Genomic DNA, 17071 nt, shown 5'->3' on the forward strand with positions numbered 1-17071 from the left:
AGTAGATCAGGATCTATGCTGGTTACTGATTACTCCCAACAAGCTGCATAGACCCAGATCTGCCAGGACATTATGTGACAACAGATCATCACACTTCCAAGGCTGATAGATTTCTCCTATTTTTGAAATTTACCACGTTATAAAATTCTGCACTACATTAATATCTATGCCACTTAGGGTATTTAATGTAAGACATGATGTCTCATACAATCAACCTAGAAATACATACAACTTAAGGGGGCCCCGAGTGGCTGAGTGGTCTAAAGCGCTCTCCGTTACGGATCACCGCCATCTCACCTATGTCTGCGTGGGTTCGAGTCTCCGATTCAGCCTAGGTGGGTATGTGAGAAAGCTTGCCAGTAGCTTCTCATGGGTCAGTGGTTCTTTCCGGGGTTTTCCTGGGTTCTTCCTCCACCATTAATACTGGCCGCCATGTATAGCCTATATTGTGCTGAAAAATGGCATTAAACCCTACAACAACACCAACAACATACAACTTAACATCTGCACATTGTTTAATAAGCACATATTCCTTTTTCTGGTCAAAAGTTAAAACAAGGAGGGAAGGCCTGCAAATCACGCCCGTGATTAAAGCACTATCTGAAAGCCTTTAACCAAGACCTAATTTTCTTGGAACTTTACCACGATACATGATTGCCATCTCATTACCACTTACCTCAATGCCCAAATATGTCTCAATCACAGTATGCATCACAAGAGGGAACTGACTGATAAAACCAGCCTAGAATATCATAATTTTCTAAGAACTTACCATATACATTGTCTTAAGTTTTACTACCACATAACTTAATGACAAACATGTCTCAATGTCAGCATGTGTGGAAATTAGCTTAAAAAAAACCTGCCTTGAACATGATGATGATTTTCCTGGAACTTGCCACTGTACATGCATCTTGTCTCATTGGTTAACTATCTCAAAACAAAATAGTAAATAATGCTTCATTTGGTGTGACCCAATTAAGAAAGACTGCATGCACATCCAGACCAAAGAGCTCAAAGGAAGACAACTCTTCTTGCATGTACACACAAGTGATGGGACAATGAACAAAGGAAGGTAACTCTTCTTGCATGTACACACAAGTGATGGTGACAATGTACAAAGGAAGGTAACTCTCCTTGCATGTACACACAAGTGATGGTGACAATGTACAAAGGAAGGTAACTCTTCTTGCAAGTACACACAAGTGATGGTGACGATGTACAAAGGAAGGTAAGTCTTCTTGCATGTACACACAAGTGATGGTGACAATGTACAAAGGAAGGTAACTCTCCTTGCATGTACACACAAGTGATGGGGACAATGTACACTGTAATATGCTAAAACATGTAAAATTTACCAAAATATTAATTTCTTAAGCATAGAGGGTATGGATAATTTAAGTCGAACTGCCAACTGCACAGACCTATATCTGCTGTGGTATAATGCACTGTCAGATCTGTGTCTATGCAGTTTATTAGGAATAATACATAAAACAATACAGACTTTGATCTGCCATCAGGTGTTATTTTGCAGCTGGAGTTGCAGTAAAAACCAGTTATAATGTGATGCTCTGGGTCCTAAGAATAACAGCACAATAAAAGCAGGATTCTGAAAAACTTCCCACAGAAAATGTGCATTGAAATTCAATGTCATCAGTTTTAACTAACCTCTTGATCATATATTTGATTGTTTTGTTCGCCAGGTTTTATCAGACATCAAATATACTTCAGTTTTGAATTGTGTACATGCCAATATGGTGGAAACAGTACACAGTGAAGTTAAGGCAACATTAAACACAGTGCTGACATAAAAAATCTGCTAGGGATACAAATAATAGGCTTTTCTGAGAGGATGTATTTAGGATGTTAAAAAGAGAGGTCACCTTTAATTAAAAAACAGGAGCCATGCTGCCATCATGTTATAAGCAGAATAGCGTTATAACGAATTGTGTTATAATGGGTTTTACCTGTATAAGCAAACATAAATACTAAATAAACTTTAAACAGTGTTAGTGTGGTGCTAATGTAGGTTAATACCTTGTACAAAAACATTCTGTAGTTCTATCTTTTAAAAATAAAAAGATAAGAAAAAAATTCAGACTTAAGATAATCTACATAAAATGATATAAGTAAAACTATTGCTATGCATAGTACCTTGTTCTTGCTTGAATATTATGGAATACTGCAAAATAAAAGACAAAGCATATTTCAGATAGTTGCATACAGTAGGATATATAATAGTTCATAAAAATATATGTTGATAATCACAGCAAGCTATTGTTTTGATATTCTTTATATTTAACACATTAACTCCTGGAGGTTTTTGTCCTTTTCACCTGAAATTCGAGTAGGAAACACAATTTGAAAGCTACTTCTGAATACATCCTAATACATCAACTTCCAGGTGATTTTCCAATAACCTAATGCCTAGTTGTGTTAGAAACTTCGTTTTTCGTTGGTTATTTGGCTCGCACATGAGCAGAAGGACAAAAGCTGAGTTATTTCTTTTTTTGCTTAATGGACCAATTATTTTTTTTACCGAGACCACTCTTTATTCCAAATGCCCATCTTATCCTACTTTTTGCAAAGGTTCAGCTGTCTGTTTGCAGTTCATACCGGTCTGCCTTAGATATGAGACCAATAAGTCTAAAATCTGGACACAAAATCGGATTCCGACCACAGGTGAATTTTGGGTGGGAAAACAATTGTTTCCAAACAATGAGGTTCTCCCCTCTGTATTTTGTAGTGCAACTACAACTTCCAGATTATTTGGTATCATTGTAGAGCTACATCTGTCTACCTTTCTATAATACCACCCACTTTAGTGTATCATACATGCCCTTGACAATACAATGTTTGGCAGCAAGCTACTACCTCCTGTCATGTAAACTCGTAATGTGTTAAATGCAAGAAGTTATGATTTACACCGGCCAAAATGCCCACAAAATTCACACCTGTCATGATGTTACTCATAAACACTAGACAGCAATAAACTTTAACTATTATCATACCTGTGATACTTTCAGAGTACTAAATGAAATACTCTGAGCCTGGAATACATTCTTTGACATAGGATCTTCTTCGAAATGTGTAGTTTTTTTTTTTTAATACTAAACTCTTGTGCTGCTTCCAGAATACCAAGTTTGAAATTCGATAAAATATTCTGTGATCATGACTTTCTTCAAAACGTTTAGCCTTGTTCAATCGGACTCTAGTACTGCTACATAAGAAATTTAATGTTTGGTCTTGTTCGATCGGAGTCTAGTACTGTTACATAAGAGATTTAATGTTTGGTCTTGTTCCAGCAGATCCTAGTGTGGCTTCCTGAGATCTTAGATGCTCAGTGCCAGTCTAGTTCAAAAAGACCCTTGTATGGCTTTGTGAGATCTCTGACGTTTAGTCTTAAACAAACAGACCCTTGTGTGGCTTTGTGAGATCTCTGATGTTTAGTCTTATTCAAATAGACCCTTGTGTTGCTTTGTGAGATCTCTGATGTTTAGTCTTGTTCAAAAAGACCCTAGTATGGCTTTGTGAGATCTCTGATGTTCAGTCTTATTCAAACAGATCCTTGTGTGGCTTTGTGAGATCTCTGATGTTTAGTTTTGGTCAATATGAGCATTGTTTAGCTTCATGAGATCTCTGCCATGCCAGGGTCATAAAGTTTGGTCAAAGTCATTGATTCAGACCTAAATGTTAATGTATGGAAACTGACCATGATCAATTTATTACAATATACCCCGAAAACATTAGACTTTTTTCATTCTGCAAGTGCAAGGAATCTACTATGCTTTTTGGAGGTTTGTGATATTGTACTAATGTTATTACATGGAAACCATTTTTGTTCTTATTGCCAGTGTCCTTCACCATCCACCTTTGACCCAAAATTGATACCTGTAAACTCTGGCTATGATATGTGATGTAGAACCTAAGTTATTGTGTTAAATAGGACTGGTTAATAGACAGATGGACAGTATCATAGTATTAATATGCTTCCCAAAAGGCTGGTGAAGAAAAAGGGCTTCATCCACTTAACTGTCTCAATGACATATCTGTAACAACTGTACAGCTCTAACTGATGACCAAGTGACAAAGTCAGGTCACCACAAATTTGCTTCCTATGTGTTGTTTTCTATCCCACAACAGAGCTTGATATCTGTCATCCTACACAAAGTCAGGTCCACAAATTTACTTCCTATGTGTTGTTTTCTATCCTACAACAGAGCTTGATATCTGTCATCCTACACAAAGGTCCACAAATTTACTTCCTATGTGTTGTTTTCTATCTGTCATCCTACACAAAGTCAGGTCCACAAATTTACTTCCTATGTGTTGTTTTCTATCCCACAACTGAACTTGATATGTCATCCTACAAAAAATCAGGTCCATAGATTTGCTTGCTATGGGTTGTCTAACATAGCTTGATATCTGCCATTCTATACAAGAAAATAAACATCTTAGTATCCAATGTAAGTCATCACAACCTACTTTTTGACAAGTGATGTCTCTTTAGTGCAGTCCATTTCCCGTAACATTTGCACGTACAGCCACAAAGCGTGTCATTCATAAGCATCAGTACAACTATACAACATAAAATCCCATCAGGTAGAGTAGATCACTGTCAATTATATTTCACACTTGAGTTTTAACTTTCTACACCCAAGTCAATGTCTTCCTGTTCAATTAAACTTTTATTTGGAAATGGATTCCTCATTATCATAATACTACATCAAGAAAGCTACACCTAAAATACAAGACTATGCATGCCTTTTTATCAGGTTTACTCCACCCTACATGGAAGACAATATATCAATGTCATCAAGACACTTGATTAGATGTGGCCTTTTCCCTAGCAACATCCACCCTACATGGAAGACAATATATCAATGTCATCAAGACACTTGATTAGATGTGGCCTTTTCCCTAGCAACATCCACCCTACATGGAAGACAATATATCAATGTCATCAAGACACTTGATTAGATGTGGCCTTTTCCCTAGCAACATTCATGTATTAACTATGTACTTATACAGTTATGGCCCAAAAATAATAGCATACTTCAACTTGTGATAAAAATTCTGCCAAAAAATGGGTGTTGTACAAAATGAAATTAACCACAATTCTCAAATAAAAAATGCAGAACACACATTTCATCTAGCACAGCATTAAATATACATTTCGAATGTTCGATTGCTTTTAATATAATCAATTAAACTTTCATGATTTTGTAGATTGAAAAAAAAAAGCACACAAACTGACTAATGTATTCTCTTGACATAAAATGCAATGTTATGTCAAACAACGTACTCTGAATACTGTTATCCTCTAGGCTTGAAATGAAATTAAACTACAATATTTAAGAACATAACTATACTGCTATTAACAGTACCTTTTACTAAGTACACTTATTTATCTAAATATATACCAGCTGCTCTAAAAAAATCTTTATACATTTTGATTATTTTTCTCTGCAAATTTTTGCTAGAATATGAAGATTATTTGAGAAAACAGATTTATTCTCATGATTTTCATTTAAAAAACATTGTAACTATTGGTTCAAGAACTACCGGTACCATCAGTTTGACAAAACGCAAGTCAGATAACTACAATCAGGTATAATCAATTACCTAAATTTTGAGTCGTCTCAGTGACATAAATTTACCAAAAAGGTCATTTATCTATGCTTTGTTACTAATTTCATACAACCATACATTCTGTGACATTATTAATAACATAATATATATCTGGTAAAATAGAACAGACACAACCTAAGCAAGCAGAGATCCAAGCCAAAAATGTTAAAGTAGATGACTTTGAAAAAGATGTTCATGTAAACAAAAAGTACTGATATTTAACATTGTTTTTAAAAAATGCTACATTTTAAATCATGGTTTCACCCGACCTTTACCATATCAACATTATATATATATATATATATATATATATATATATATATATATATATATATATATATATATATATACATAGATGTCATTTTTGTTACCACTAAGGAAGACCAATTAGATTTAATCTCAAGTTTTAACATACACATATGACATTAGCACTCAGCTATATAATGATAATGTAAACTACTTGATGGACATTTTTTTTAAAATAAAATCTGGACTCCTGAGAAATTCATACATTAAAGATGAAATACTACTAAGAGCACTGAAGGAATAGTAGAAATAGTAGACGTGTTGATGTACAAATCAAAAAGATTAAAACGTGATTAAGAATAGTCACTTAACCTGAATAGCAGTCTGGAGAAGGATGAAAGCACACATTTGTAAGAAATCAAGCATTAGTGAGAAATGTTTATTGAACACAGAACTAGAACCAAATGGGACAATGCAACCAAACACAGCACTGAAGCTAAGGTTTGTGTGCATTTTTTTTTTTTAAACGTGAAGTATTTCTGTGAACCATAACTTGCATATACTATATACAACTTTTATTCAGCTTGACTTTATTTTCAACAGTATATTCAAATGCTGATCATATAAACATATTTCCTGACTTCTTGGTCAAATTGAGTATCCACTTCCTTTACAATATATTCTGTTCACATTTATAAAATACCCAACTTAAAGTCAGAGTAGCATCATAATCATTTTCAGAAAATAAATGTCTGGGAAACTGACATAAATCTGGCAATCTTAGTTAACAATCAATCTGATTAGTTAGAGCTTTTCTGGGTTATCTTAAAATCTCAAGTTTAAACAAAAATGAAGACAAGACAACTAGCAGAGATAAATCAGTATGTTACTGGTGTGCTACATTATTTTCACAAAGGCTTTGCTTACTGCAAAATTAAAGGCCACAATGCGCCCCAAAATTCTCCAATCAGATACACCTGTTTGCACATAATTTCACTATAAATAATACTTAACAAAAAAAAAAAAGAAATAATGTAGTGCACCAAAATTGTTCCTACTTACTGAGCTGGTTTTCATGTCTCTGGTGTTCCGATTTCTTCCAACATTTGAACCATGAAGTTATTTTATCTGATAAGTAAAGCTCATGGGAATTTTACATGTAGTATCTAGGTGAATATTTCATGTAGTGTCTAGGTGAACATTACATGTAGTATCTAGGTGAATATTACATGTAGTATCTAGTTGAATATTACATGTAGTATCTTGGGGAATATTACATATAGAATCTAGGGGAATATTACATGTAGTATCTATGGGAATATTACATGCAGTATCTTGGGGAATATTACATGTAGTATCTAGGGGAATATTACATGTAGTATCTAGGTGAATAATACATGTAGTATCTATGGGAATATTACATGTAGTATCTTGGGGAATATTACATGTAGTATCTAGGGGAATATTACATGCAGTATCTTGGGGAATATTACATGTAGTATCTAGGGGAATATTACATGTAGTATCTAGGTGAATAATACATGTAGTATCTATGGGAATATTACATGTAGTATCTTGGGGAATATTACATGTAGTATCTATGGGAATATTACATGCAGTATCTTGGGGAATATTACATGTAGTATCTAGGGGAATATTACATGTAGTATCTAGGTGAATAATACATGTAGTATCTATGGGAATATTACATGTAGTATCTTGGGGAATATTACATATAGAATCTAGGTGAATATTACATGTAGTATCTAGTTGAATATTACATGTAGTATCTAGGGGAATATTACATGTAGTATCTAGGGGAATATTACATGTAGTATCTATGGGAATATTACATGCAGTATCTTGGGGAATATTACATGTAGTATCTAGTTGAATATTACATGTAGTATCTAGGGGAATATTACATGTAGTATCTAGGTGAATAATACATGTAGTATCTATGGGAATATTACATGTAGTATCTTGGGGAATATTACATATAGAATCTAGGTGAATATTACATGTAGTATCTAGGTGAATAATACATGTAGTATCTATGGGAATATTACATGTAGTATCTTGGGGAATATTACATATAGAATCTAGGTGAATATTACATGTAGTATCTTGGGGAATATTACATGTAGTATCTTGGGGAATATTACATGTAGTATCTAGGTGAATAATACATGTAGTATCTATGGGAATATTACATGTAGTATCTTGGGGAATATTACATGTAGTATCTAGGTGCTGTATGGAAGCTTTAAGGAACAGCATCTGGGGCATCATTAATAAACAAACACACAAAATCACAGTTTCAGTCTGATAATATCTTAGGTGTGGACATATGAACAAGATTCTTCATTTTGCAATTCCCCAAAATGTGGTACCAAATATAATGCTGCATATACATGTGGGAAATTTACCTTCCTGCAGTCTTTGACAACTTGAAACCTTTGCTACGCAAGTAACATTCTCTGCTATGTCATACATGCCCAAAGTTTTATAATGAAGAAGAAAAAGATTTCTCCAACACTGCTTGGTTTCTCAACTTTTCTTACATTTATCTACATGTACATGATATTGGGAAGAAATGGTTAAAAAGAATAGTCATTACTTTAAGTAAACGGTAGTATATTATCTCATTTGACAAACATCTCTTGATTCTTTGAGCTCTGACATTCTGCATGTACATTACTTGTATAGAGCATTTCAAACCTTTCAATTGCTTAATCCATCAGTGTCCATGGAAGTGGTCACACATGACATGCACGGTTGGACATCTTTTGCTCATTAATTCATGTTTGTAATGATTTTACTCAATATGACACAGTAATGAACCAGTATTAATGGATCAAAGCCAGCCAATGTAGTCAATATAACATAGTAAAGGAGCTGTGATCTCAATAACAGTGCAACAATTAATGGGGACTCCCTTCCTGATAATCATAGTGGCACAATTAATGGGGACTCCCATCCTGATCATAATACTGACATAGTTAATGGGGACTCCCATCCTGATTATCACATTGACACAATTAATGGGGACTCCTCCCTCCCTGATCATCATATTGACATAATCAGGCTGTGTAGAAACAATAAGGCACTCTGGATTAATTTTAAGCACATCAGTGTTACTTTCAGTCACAAATATTTGAATTCAGTGCTGTTTAATTACCAGGCCCCCACTATAAGAAAACAACCTTATATCACAGAATGAAAAGGAATAAACTTAATCAAAAAGTAAACAAAACTGGGACCTTTTTCACAGAGGCATTGTTTTGCATATACACCAGCAACATGCTTTCCTTATGACAGAGTGATATGTATAATCTTTGTTACTATTTTTAGCAATGTGTATACTGGCTTCATATATTCATTTTATGTTTAAAACATTACTTCTTCATAGCAATCAATCTTCATGGAATGGGTGGAGGAACAGCAAGTCAGTGGTATAGAAGTACCACATTACTTGATGAGCCATGTGATTTCAAATTTTCATATAACTTGTAGACTGGCTTCTGTCAACAGAGTTTTAGAGAGTCATAAGTGCATATGTGCAGACACGCAAGATTTAACAAGTGTTGAACAACTTTCAAATCGAGTAATAGTTAGAGATTTCAACAAAGCAGTGTTAATAGCACAATTATGAGAGATTACTTCTATGACAGAATACTAAACAAAAACCACTTCAATACATTTACCTTCTCATCACTAGTCCTAAACTGAAAGCATCAAAACAAATTAATAAGACATAATGAACAATAGCTTTAAAAATGACGAGAAAAGTAAAAAAAACAAGAGCTAATAGCAGTGGGTGCACTGCTAAGATCCCTGCTCCCTACGAATTACACCACTCCCTCAATAACTCTCAAACCCGCTTATAATGCTGGGTCAGGCATGGATCACATTTTTTAAACCAGAAAATGCCAAAAAACTGATCACTATTCGTTGAACTTGAAGAAAATCGCAACCAAAACTGGTAATGGAAACTTTAATATATTGCTTGTTTTATCATTGAAAACAGTAGATAGGACCTGGAGATTTTAATCAACATTATGAAATAATAAGAAGTCATATAATTTGTTACATTTTCTTTTCAAACAACGTTCTTAATTGACTACAATTAACAATATCAAGACCATTTCAATAAATGAAAATGTCTCTTACACCTAGTGAAGACAGTACCTTAATAAATAAATACCAATTAAATTAAAAAAATTATCAATTGAAATTTGTGTTCTAGTTCTATCTTTGAGTTCCTTTTAAGTGAAATCATCATAAATGCAATGTGTCCTCTTGTAAATAAACATAAAATGTGTCAATTGACTGTAACAGCTAAGTCCATGAGCGTTTCTTTGAGAAACTAATTAAGTGCTTACCTTGTTTTTATATCATATTAGCAGAAACAGTTGTTATATTGTTGCACTAAATAAAAAGTGGACCTCCTTTTATATTATTACGGTAATTACGTCTTTTGAATCAAATATAGGAGGTGAAACAAAAATAGTTAAAAGGCATTCAAATCCTACATGCTTAAGAACCAGTGGCCCCAGTCATATGCCTGGTAACTCATTTCAGTTGATTAATTGAACACTGTGATAAATTTTATTGTGTACGTAATCTAATTAAACTACATCTCTCCCTCGATAACTCGCGCACAACAGGGTCCACAAACATAGACCGCACTATAAGCAAGGCGCTAGTTACTGAGGGACCTCAAAAAATTGAAAAAATTCATGCTGACATCAAGAAAACTGGGGGGGGGGGGGGGGAAGAGCAGCACTAGGGAACTGGGCTGTTTATTGACTGAATCCTCATTTTACAATCACGTCAAAGATAATTTGTAATAACGCACTTTTTCTAATCAAGTTGTTCATTATTCTGCTTAAATAACTATTATTTTCAAAATGTCCAACATATGAAAGATTGTTCCAACTGGTATCAACAACCATCATGTGTACGCGAAAAAATATGTGTATTACATCACTGCTTTTTGTTTTCTTGATGAATCTGGTTCCCGTAGTGGTGTTTAATATTATAATAATAATAATAATGAGGACTTTGTATAGCGCCTAATCTTTAGAAGCTCTAAGCGCTTTACAACATCAGACAACACCTATAAGATAAAAAACATAATGATATGATTACAAAAACAAATATTATCCTGCCAAATCAGGAGTCAAAAGAGCAGGGAACTAGACTAGCTGTTGATACACCACCAAACAAGATCCTTTTTTTTAAAAAACACACAACATTTATTTTGTGAGACAATCGTCTACACTGAAACTCAATTTTTCTATTGATCAATTAATACAATATCGATGTAATGAATTAATTAATTGGAATTAATAATGAAACATCTTATCATCCATGAGGATATCTCTAAGTGCCAGTTCAAGAATTCTCTGAAACTCGCTTGCCTGCAATGGTCTGTTTCTGTGAAATCAAGTTCTTTATTTTACGATTGGTTGCCTTGTTATCTTTGATCAGTTATGAAAGATTCGGTAAATTTAAGGTAGTTTATGTTATAAACACAATAACATTTATAAGTGTTTGATTGATCAAATGAAGTGAGTTCACCCAACATACAACCGGGTCTGCTAGATTTTAAGTTTGTAGGATTTTCGTACCTATTAACTTTTCTTTTATTCCACCTCCTTTATTTGATTCAAAAGACATAATTAATGTGATAATACAAAGGAGGCCAGCTTTTAATTCAGTGCATCAATACAACATATGCTTCTGGAAGTCAGTTATCAAAACACGGTCGGCACATAAGTTCTCGGAGAGACGCTCACAGACATAACTGTTACGGTAGATTGACACATTTTACGTTTAATTACAAGAGAACACACTGTATTTATGACAATTACACTTGAAAGGAACTAAAAGATAGAACTAGAACACAAATTTCAATTTATAAAAAATTATTTAATTTGTATTTATTTATCAAAGAACTGTCTCCACTAGGCATGAGTGAAATTTTAATTGATAGAAATTTCCTTACATATCATTAATTGCGGTGTACTAGGAATGTTGTTTGGAAAGAAAATGTAAAAAAATTGTATGACCTATTTTTAAATTTGATATTTCATAGTGCTGATTAAAATTTCTAGGTCCTATCTACCATTTTTGATGATAAAATGACCAATACATCAAAGTCGGTGTTACCAATTTTGATCATGATTTTCTTCAAGTTCAACAAATAGGGATCAATTTTTGGGATATTTTCTAGTTAAAAAAAATGGGATCCACGCCTTACCCCGTGTTATAAGCAGGTTAGCGAGTTATCAGGGTGCGAGTTATCAAGAGTGTGGTGTACATTAAATTAACCTACTCAGTCATAATTGTGATTAAAGATAGCAAGGCAACCAAGCAAAATGAGTACTTCATGAAATAAAGAGCATCGTTTCATAGATATGGACCATTGTGGGAAAAACGAGTTTCAGAGAATTCCTGAATTCACACGTAGAGATATCCTCAATGATGATAAGAAGTTTCACTATTATTTGCAATTAAATCATGGCATAAATATTTTACTAATTGAAAAATACCACAATTTAGTTTCAACGTAGACGATTGTATCACAAAATAAATGTGTGGTTTTGATAAAAAGGAATCTTGTTTGGTAGTATATCAACAGTTAGTCTAGTTCCCTGCTTCACAGACTCCTACTTTCGCAAAATACTACTATACATCACTCCGGGAACCAGACTAATCAACAAAACAGAAAGCCATGACATAATACACAAATGTTTTCGCAAACCGTGTTTGCTTGTTGAAACCAATCCTCTGACCCCTTTTCACCCCATTTTTGATATTTGAATATTCATGTTGGGGTGTAGTTAGCTGCGCCAGCTAGAAAGCAGCTACCCATGCCAACACCAAATGGTTTCGCTGAATTCCAGCTTTTCAAAAGGGAATGGACTTTGACCATACACCCCAACATAAATGTCCAAATATCAAAAATGGGGTAGCAAGGGTCAGAGGAAACTCAGACTACTATCTTTCTATTTCCTTTGGTGGCATTAAGATCAAAATGTAGTGCTATGACTGGAAATAAAAGCCTATCTTGATCATCTCCAGCTGAACCCAGGATCTCCACAGGTAACTGATATTTTGCTAAAAAGCCTAGTTTATAAAGGTGATAAACAGACTTGTAATTCCCATTAAACTGGACAGAGTCAATGCTTAAATATTGTTGTGTTGCAGATGAGAAAAAGAAATAATTTTAAAAACAGTCTTGAGTGAAAGATGCTGAACTGAAGCTTCACTCAGTGGTTCATAGGGAAATTTTGGTTAAAAACCATAACAAGATAGCATGAGACAGGTTTCTGTAGCTTAGAATCCCTAATAAGTTCAGCATTGTGCAAATCCGAACTGATTGCTTTGCCTTAAGAGCTATAAAGTGTATTAACTATACTATTCCTGTAACATGATTCTATGCTAAGACAATATCCAAAATATGCACAGATGATCTACCGGTTCATCATCCTTACCAATGAAGCAGTCGCCATGCTTGCTGTTGTGATATAGGTGCTGCCCCCTACTAAGATATTGGACTGGTTTTCAATAATAAATATTTGTTCTTAAAAAGTATGATTTTAATTTATATGTTATATAAGCAGGGCAAGGCCGCTATCGAGCGAGTAAATTATCTTTCATTAATTTATTAAAATGTCCTATTTTTCTAAGTTAGTTGTACTATTTATAGTATCTGGCTGATACTTTTAAGTATTTTGCAAATTTTGAACGTTATCGTGAAACCTCTCGCCTTTGCGTGAGAACAGTAAACAGCGTCCATAGTGAAGTGGAATTTATCCACAACTTTTTTTAAAAAAATATCAACATATTTTTCTAGTTTAATATTTGTAAATTAATTTTAGGCTGGTGTCTGCGTGCCGGTGTCTTTAATACTGCAAAAAGGTAGCAATTTAAAATGTTTTATTCCTTGTTTTGCGTGGGTGAGATATACGAGTCTGAGTAACAGCAGGTGCTTCCTTTTATGCTGATTGGTTACTAATGGGTTATTTTCTGCCTGCCAATACTGTGTCTGCAGGGTTCTCAGTAGATATAAAAATTGAAGAGTTAATTGATCCTTGTTGCCAAAATCTCAAGATTCAAAATGAAAATCTAAAGAAACAAAACGGAGATCTCAAGAGCCATTTGTTTCGAGTCTTTATCATTTAGCTGGGATTGTTCTTTTTGAAGCAAATGATGTTTGAGATATCTGACAACGTTAGGAGATTTGCTTCTCCTTTTCCTAATAGTCATTACTAACTTTCTATTTCTTTTGAGTCTAAAGGTCAGTATAATCATCAATGAAAGGTTGTTTTTTTTTGTTGACGGAGACAGAAAAGAATATACTTCCTTGAGCCATTGTAATTTAACAGTGATCACAAATACATCTAATATAAAAATATTTTTTCTTATTATTCAGATCTTGAGTAATATTCTAAAGCATGAAATAAATACTGAGCATAATGTCCCAGGGATCGTTCTGGGCTTCGCCAATGTCGCAAATTGCGATTTTTTTTCCTTATTGGCGACAAAAATATCCCATCTGGCGATTTTTTTGGCGACAGACTTTTTGGTTATTTAATTTGTACATACAATCATGGATTTTGACTGGATAAATTAAAAGGGAGCATGAAAGGAAGCCACAAATTCGACTAAGCAATGCATTGGAATCAATCTGTTACACAAACGATCCTTTGTTCGTATTGACAACCCCATCTTTAGAGTGCATTGTTACATCATAATCTGCTTATGCTGACATCTGGGCTGTGATACTGTCAATCATGCTACCGAACTATACCTACAACTAACTGACTTCTGAAGACACGAATAGAACAGATACAATTAATTGAATGGCTAATCCTTCTGTTGTTGTTTTTTTTTTTACATATACCAATGCAATAGTTTTGCTGAACCTTCATAGAAAACTGATAACCTTTGAAGTACCGACTATTGCGTATAAATACAAAGCAAATGGAAAAAATCTCAATCACAATTATATCTGTTGCCAGTGCAGCATTTTACTCACTGATCTTTTCCTTTTGCCATCAATCTGTGTTATGGCTGCAGAGACTTAAACTCTGCAACAAGAAATAGTTTTGCATAATTAATAATAATTATTTATTTCTCAAAATACAGGAGTGAAAGAATCCCTGAATTGGGTGTGAATTTATGCTTATATATACGGTCCAATATTGCCAGGTGTTGACTCATGTAAGTTTCATTCTTGGGAATGGAGATCCTTGTTTGCTGGTCGAGAAAATTTATACAGCATTCAGTGATCATTCTTGGGATTTAGGAAGCAATTCACTTCAAGCTTTGTGAAGCTAGCCATGGGGGGGGGCTGCTGAGAGACTACTGGTGTCACCTGTCAGCACTGTAGACTGTGAACGTGGATTCATTAAGATGAACCTCATAAAAACTGACATCAGAAATAAACTCTGCATCTCATCTCTTGAGAATTTAATGAGAATCAGCATGTACAGATGTGAAAAATTAGACTTTGAAACTGTATTCAACAAGTTGGCAGCCCTAAGATCGCGACGGATCTTCATATAACACTTTGTAACATTTTGTTAATGCTTATTGTACTTAGAGTATTAACTAACCCATCTTTTGTAATTTTCATTGCCTGTTACATTAATAGACTAAATTAACACTTCAAAAAATGTACACTACTTGTTCTGGCGACACTTTTTGAAAATTGGCGACAAAATATTGAGGTTGGCTATATTTTTGGCGACAGCTTTTTAAAAGCCAGGACCATCCCTGTGTCCAGTAACTTATTGGTGATACCTTTATGTTATTACATACCCATTTAATTTTACATGGCTGATCTAGCACTCAATATAGATGTTTAGTAATTCCATATCACACATTGTTTATCACAAACCTAACATTTCTTTATTGCACACACAGATTGGAACCGCATTTACAACATGAAATATTCAATTATAGTCCAGTTACAAAATATCTGGAATGATTTATTACTATACAATTTAAAAAAATTTCAAATGCCAACACTTCTTGGTAACTTTAAGAAATGCAGTCACATTTGCTGCAAGTCGCTACTTTTGCTGGGTATAATGAGAGAGTACTGTAAGTAGCTATGGGCATTTCACAGAATCTAGCAGAGAAATTAGGGTTCAGGCAGACAACAATATCTTTGACAGTGTCGATAGTGAGTTCTCAGATTAAGTTGGTGTGCAAAGTGACATCAAACGAGAGAGAGAGAGTACTTTGCCACTGTAATCTTGTGTTGAAATTTTTTTAAATCCAGACAAAATAAGAAAGACTCAGGTAGTCAGGTAGTCATGTGTCATTTCAAGATTCAAGGCAGTTATAAATGACCCAAGTATGGAAAATATTTACCCCATGTTCAGTTTTCAACAGACGTTCCACAATGTATATCATTAAAAATAACAAACATTACTAAAATCCATTTGAGCATTAGAGTTTCAAAACTATAGTCTGCAGAATTATCTTTTTTAAGGAGTAAGTTTAAGTGGAGTTACTTACAATTTGTCAGTTAAAATCACTGAGAAATATTTAGTAAGTCTGAGGATTGACAAACATTTGCATTGTAGAGGTAGACATATCACAGAGAGCTGCAGCTCTCAGTCTTTGATTATGATGCAGAGTTAGAAGAATTGCATCTTGTAACAATGTGTTGAGACTTTTTCAATCCATTGGTCACATGGAGCAAACTGTATATTTACATTTTAAATTCTTGAGACTGTTTTAAGTAGAAAAAAAAGAGAAGAAAACAGAACAATGTTGCAATATTGTTTAGAATTTACTTTTTAATTATATCCAAAAATGGAATATTAAAAATCTAACCTAAATGTTAGAAAGAGTCAGAATCTTCATTTTCTTAAAAGCATATGCTTAATGTATCACTTTAAATTCAGTGTATCAACAGTTTCTTGTGTTAAATGAAAACATACAATAGTTTGAATGTACTGTAAATTCATGACCTTTCTGTATAAACTTGAATGTATTTCATTTCTGTTATGCCTGTAAAATTTGCCCTGAAATTCAGTAAATAGAGTGTAAGAAAAGTTTTACTTACTGGTCCAAAACCTATGTTTCATTTGAGAAGTAAGGAAAGAATTGACTTGCCTGTGACTGCAGATTAAATCCATTTATGCATCCCATACAACATTGTAAA

General features: G+C 33.9%; 2 protein-coding genes across 4 annotated transcripts in view; one reads left to right on the forward strand and one right to left on the reverse strand.

The window, feature by feature from the left end:
* Window positions 1–13463, reverse strand: part of LOC149792903 (uncharacterized) — a 33530-nt gene extending 20067 nt beyond the window's left edge. The window contains exons 1-3 of one of the 2 annotated variants that reach the window (XM_089966726.1): window positions 13383–13421; window positions 9585–9605; window positions 2155–2182 (exon numbers count right to left, since the gene is read on the reverse strand). In XM_089966726.1, coding sequence (XP_089822852.1) covers window positions 2155–2182; window positions 9585–9605; window positions 13383–13400 — 67 coding nt within the window. In that variant the 5' untranslated portion in view covers window positions 13401–13421. Of the gene's footprint in view, window positions 1–2154; window positions 2183–9584; window positions 9606–13382 lie in introns of both variants that reach the window. The other variant, XM_089966727.1, reaches the window with a different exon arrangement.
* A 207-nt stretch (window positions 13464–13670) lies between these two features.
* Window positions 13671–17071, forward strand: part of LOC149792904 (tetratricopeptide repeat protein 23-like) — a 39856-nt gene continuing 36455 nt past the window's right edge. The window contains exon 1 of one of the 2 annotated variants that reach the window (XM_089966728.1): window positions 13671–13809. The gene's annotated coding sequence lies outside the window, so the exon portion shown is untranslated. Of the gene's footprint in view, window positions 13810–13906; window positions 14189–17071 lie in introns of those variants that run through there. The other variant, XM_089966729.1, reaches the window with a different exon arrangement.

This window comes from Sinohyriopsis cumingii, chromosome 8 (assembly GCF_028554795.1).
Source record: "Sinohyriopsis cumingii isolate HCF-2022 chromosome 8, ASM2855479v2, whole genome shotgun sequence".
NCBI classification, from domain to species: Eukaryota; Metazoa; Mollusca; class Bivalvia; order Unionida; family Unionidae; genus Sinohyriopsis; species Sinohyriopsis cumingii.